The 3547-nt window shown below is 47.8% G+C and overlaps 1 protein-coding gene across 1 annotated transcript; it reads left to right on the top strand.

Annotated features, from left to right (window-relative positions):
• Positions 1 to 542: 542 nt before the first annotated feature.
• On the top strand, positions 543 to 3298 carry LOC128097954 (PRAME family member 12-like). Its single transcript, XM_052718859.1, has 3 exons — positions 543 to 829; positions 1251 to 1841; positions 2731 to 3298. Exons 1-3 carry the CDS (start codon positions 543 to 545, stop codon positions 3296 to 3298), a joined length of 1446 nt encoding a protein of 481 aa, XP_052574819.1.
• Positions 3299 to 3547: the final 249 nt, after the last annotated feature.

The following is a 3547-nucleotide window of genomic DNA, read 5'->3' as shown; positions in this document are numbered from 1 at the left end:
AAATTTAAAGACCTTTTACCTCTTCCCCCAAATGAGTATAATACAGCTCAGTATCTCCACACCCTTCTCTAAAGCATTTAGAAGTAGTGTGGACTGACAGTATTTCACAAATTTCTTCAGTCTGTCCCAGGAAGGATCAGTTTGTTGAAAGCACAATAAGGGTTGGACAGCCAGGTGGCATCAGCACTGTATTTTCTGGAGAGCCTGGAAAGATGGTCAAGGTCATTTCCTGCAGCAAGGGTCTGGTCAGTCTGCATGCTCCCGAATAACCCTTCTACCTTTGAGTACCTGGTGGGACAATGATCAATTTGTGCCCCTGTGGGGGCTTATAAGAGATTCCACATGCTGAGAGTGATGGAAGTTTGGCTTTGACACCACCAGCAGGTATAATAGAGCACCCTGAGTTCTCCATTATTACTAGACCAAGGACTCTGATCCTCTGGTTCATGCAACATGTGAGAAGTAGGAATCCCCAAAACATAGACTGAAAATATGTCTCCTAAATGCTTGCCCAGGTTCTTCCTGATCGAAGATCCATCAGCATGAGCATCAAGAACATCCCCACACTCCAGCAGCTGGCAGTGCAGGGCCTGCTGAGCAACCAGGCCTTGGCCATCTCTGCCCTGGAGTCCATGCCCACAAATTTCTTCCCACCATTGTTCAAGGAGGCCTTCGACTGTAGACACCTGGGACTACTGAAGGCAATGGTGGCAGCCTGGCCCTTTGTTTGCCTCCCTGTGGGGGCCCTGATGAAGACCCCCGATGTGGAGGCATTGCAAGCTGTTCTGGATGGCCTAGACATGCTGCAGTCACAGAAGGTTCGTCCCAGGTAAGCAAGGCCCAAGGAGAAGAGAAGGATAGTCACTGAGCTAGTGGTAAATTCATGTGAGGTGAGGGAGAATGGGGTCAAAGTGGACAGAGGCTTCTGTTGGTACAACTTGGAAGTCTGTAGAAGTTCTATTCAAGTTGAGAGCTGATAGAAATGGCAGTCAGGAGTGGAGGACAGCTCAGAATCCATGAAGACATAGTGGGATGAGCCTTCCCCTGGCTCTCCTACAGGCATTTGATGTGAAAGAGACCCAAGTCTAGAGTCATTGAATGGAGGGAGGGAGGAAAGGTCTCCAGATGCAGTTCCTGACCTGGCAGGTGAGAGGGGCTGTGTTGGAGCTGACAATAGTGAAGTGGGACATAAACTGTCTCTGAGTCAGTTCCTGGTTTACATTATGAAACTCCTTCCTTTTCCCTCCCAGACGGTGGAAGCTGCAAGTCCTTGACTTGAGGAATGTGCACCACGATTTCCTGGATGTGCGGACTAGAACACAGGAAGGAGCCCACTCAACAGAGACTGGGAGTGGGAAGCAAGTAGGGAGGGACCTTCCTAGATACCTGCTGAGGCCACGTTTGAAGGTGGTCACTGACCTTAGCTTCAGGTTCCAGCTGAAAGAACACCAAACATGCTTGTTGCAGTGGGCCCAGCAGAGAAAAGGCTCTGTGCGGCTGTGCTGTCTGAGGATGACTATTTGTGCCCTCCCTGTGGAGATTATCAAGAAGGTCTTGGACATTTTCCATCCACACTATATCGAGGAATTGGAACTATTCACAAACCAGCTTCTGCCCTTCCTGGGTCACTTTGCATCTTGCCTTGGCCGTATGAGAAATCTTCACAAATTCTGTCTAACTCAGATCTACTTGGGAACACAAAGGGTTGTAAATACTTTGACAGACACAGAGGAAACGTGTGCCATCAAGTTCCTTTCTCAGTTCTCCAAACTCAACTGTCTCCAGCATTTCTCTATGAATGGAGTCTCCTTTTCCTCTGACCACATGAAACAGTTGTTCAGGTAAGGAAGGATGGAGAGCTGTTTCTACTGTGACAGCAAAACTTTTCCCTTTGCTTCAGCATTAGTTGTCCCCTGGGGTGTGTGTGACACTGTGGATTTTAGAATGATGGACTCATTACAGTATCTAAGGGTGGACTTGCTTCCTTCTTAACTGACCATTCATTTAGCAAAGTCAGAGCTGGGGTAGGAGATGTTTAGAGAGCTGCCTTGAAAGCAGGTCCATTGGGTGGGTCAGACCCAGTGAGTGTGCTCTGGATATTCCTCCTTAAGTTCCTGGCTACATTAACAGGAGGGAACTCGACAGTTTAGCAGGCCCTGAGGTGTGGACAACTCACACCTGCACAGGATCCTGAGGAGCTCTGTACTCACATCTCTGTGAACAGGAACCAGCTTGTGTTGGATCCTCTGAGAGCCTTGAACTCTCCCAGAGAGAAGGATAATATGAGCACAGGTTGAGATTTAGTAGGTGGAAATGGGTGATGCTGAGGTTGGGGACCATCAGTTTCAAAAGTGGAGCACTGAAATCAGGCATAGAGGATTTGATTGAGAAGAGGGACAGTGATGAGCTATGCAGGACACATACCGAGGTGTTTCCAGAACCTTTTTGTGATGGTCCTCTCTGGGTATGACCTCCCAGCCTGTTGTTGCAAAGTTTAGTTCTGTTTGACAGAGTGAGGACAGGGAGCTACAGATCTGTGGTCTGAGACTGTCCCACCTTATGTATATGTCTCAGGAGACAATTAAATGAGCAGGAACCAACAGGTTGTATCCCAAGTGTTGACCTTCAGTGTAAGGCTGACTGACTTTACATATGTGGTCCCTTCTGTCTCAGTTTCAACCTTACTAATGTCCTTCATTAGCCAGAACTAATTTCCTGTTCTTTCCCTAGAAGCCTGAAGACCCCCTTGGAGTCCGTGTGCATCACTCTTTGCCAGCTCTCACAGTCAGACCTGAAACACTTGTCACAGTGTCAGAGGCTCTGTCACCTCAAACACCTGGTCCTCAATGGTGTACCATTAGCCAAGATACGTCCCACACATCTCCGAGTTCTCCTAGAGAATGTAGCAGGCACACTGCAGATCCTGGATTTAATGAACTGCAAGATGAAGGACTCTCAGCTCAGTGCCTTCTTGCCTGCCCTGAGCCAGTGCACCCAGCTCACCAGGGTCTGTTTCTATGAAAACGACTTCTCTATGGCTGTTTTGAAGGACCTTCTGCAAAGCATGGCCAATCTAAGCAAGTTGATTCTAGAGCTCTACCCCGCCCCTCTAGAGTGCTATGATCGCCAGGGTAATATCCTAGTGGAGAACTTTACCCAAGTATGCCCTGAGCTCCGGGATATAGTCACTGCCCAAAGGCAGCCCAACATATTGGCCTTTGGTACACGCATCTGCAGTGAATGCCTTATGCGCTGTATTTATATGACAGAGTGCAGACTTTGTAGATGTTGGCAATAAATAGAAAAAGGCCTCTTCTGGATACTGAGAAATGAAAGTCTAGGGAGAAGGACTTTCATCATGAGGTCCCAGAACACATGGTTTCAGACAATGTGTGATTCATTGGGAACCAAATAGTGTTCAGTGGATCTATACCACAGGGACTAACTTGATTTGAAGTACAATGAGCCCATGGCCCCAGTTTCTTGTGGAATCAGAAAGGCAATTTTGCATTTCTAAATGTACCTCTGTCAAAACAGGTTCACCACT

This window comes from Peromyscus californicus, unplaced genomic scaffold (assembly GCF_007827085.1).
Source record: "Peromyscus californicus insignis strain IS unplaced genomic scaffold, ASM782708v3 Scaffold_5__1_contigs__length_169319896, whole genome shotgun sequence".
Classification (NCBI taxonomy): domain Eukaryota; kingdom Metazoa; phylum Chordata; class Mammalia; order Rodentia; family Cricetidae; genus Peromyscus; species Peromyscus californicus.
This window is presented reverse-complemented; position numbering and strand designations above follow the sequence as displayed.

Coding starts and splice junctions, on each gene's coding strand:
- LOC128097954 (XM_052718859.1), top strand. CDS start 543: ATGAGCATCAAGAACATCCCCACACTCCAGCAGCTGGCAGTGCAGGGC. Junction 830..1,250: donor TCACAGAAGGTTCGTCCCAG/GTAAGCAAGGCC, acceptor TTTCCCTCCCAG/ACGGTGGAAGCTGCAAGTCC. Junction 1,842..2,730: donor CACATGAAACAGTTGTTCAG/GTAAGGAAGGAT, acceptor TTCTTTCCCTAG/AAGCCTGAAGACCCCCTTGG.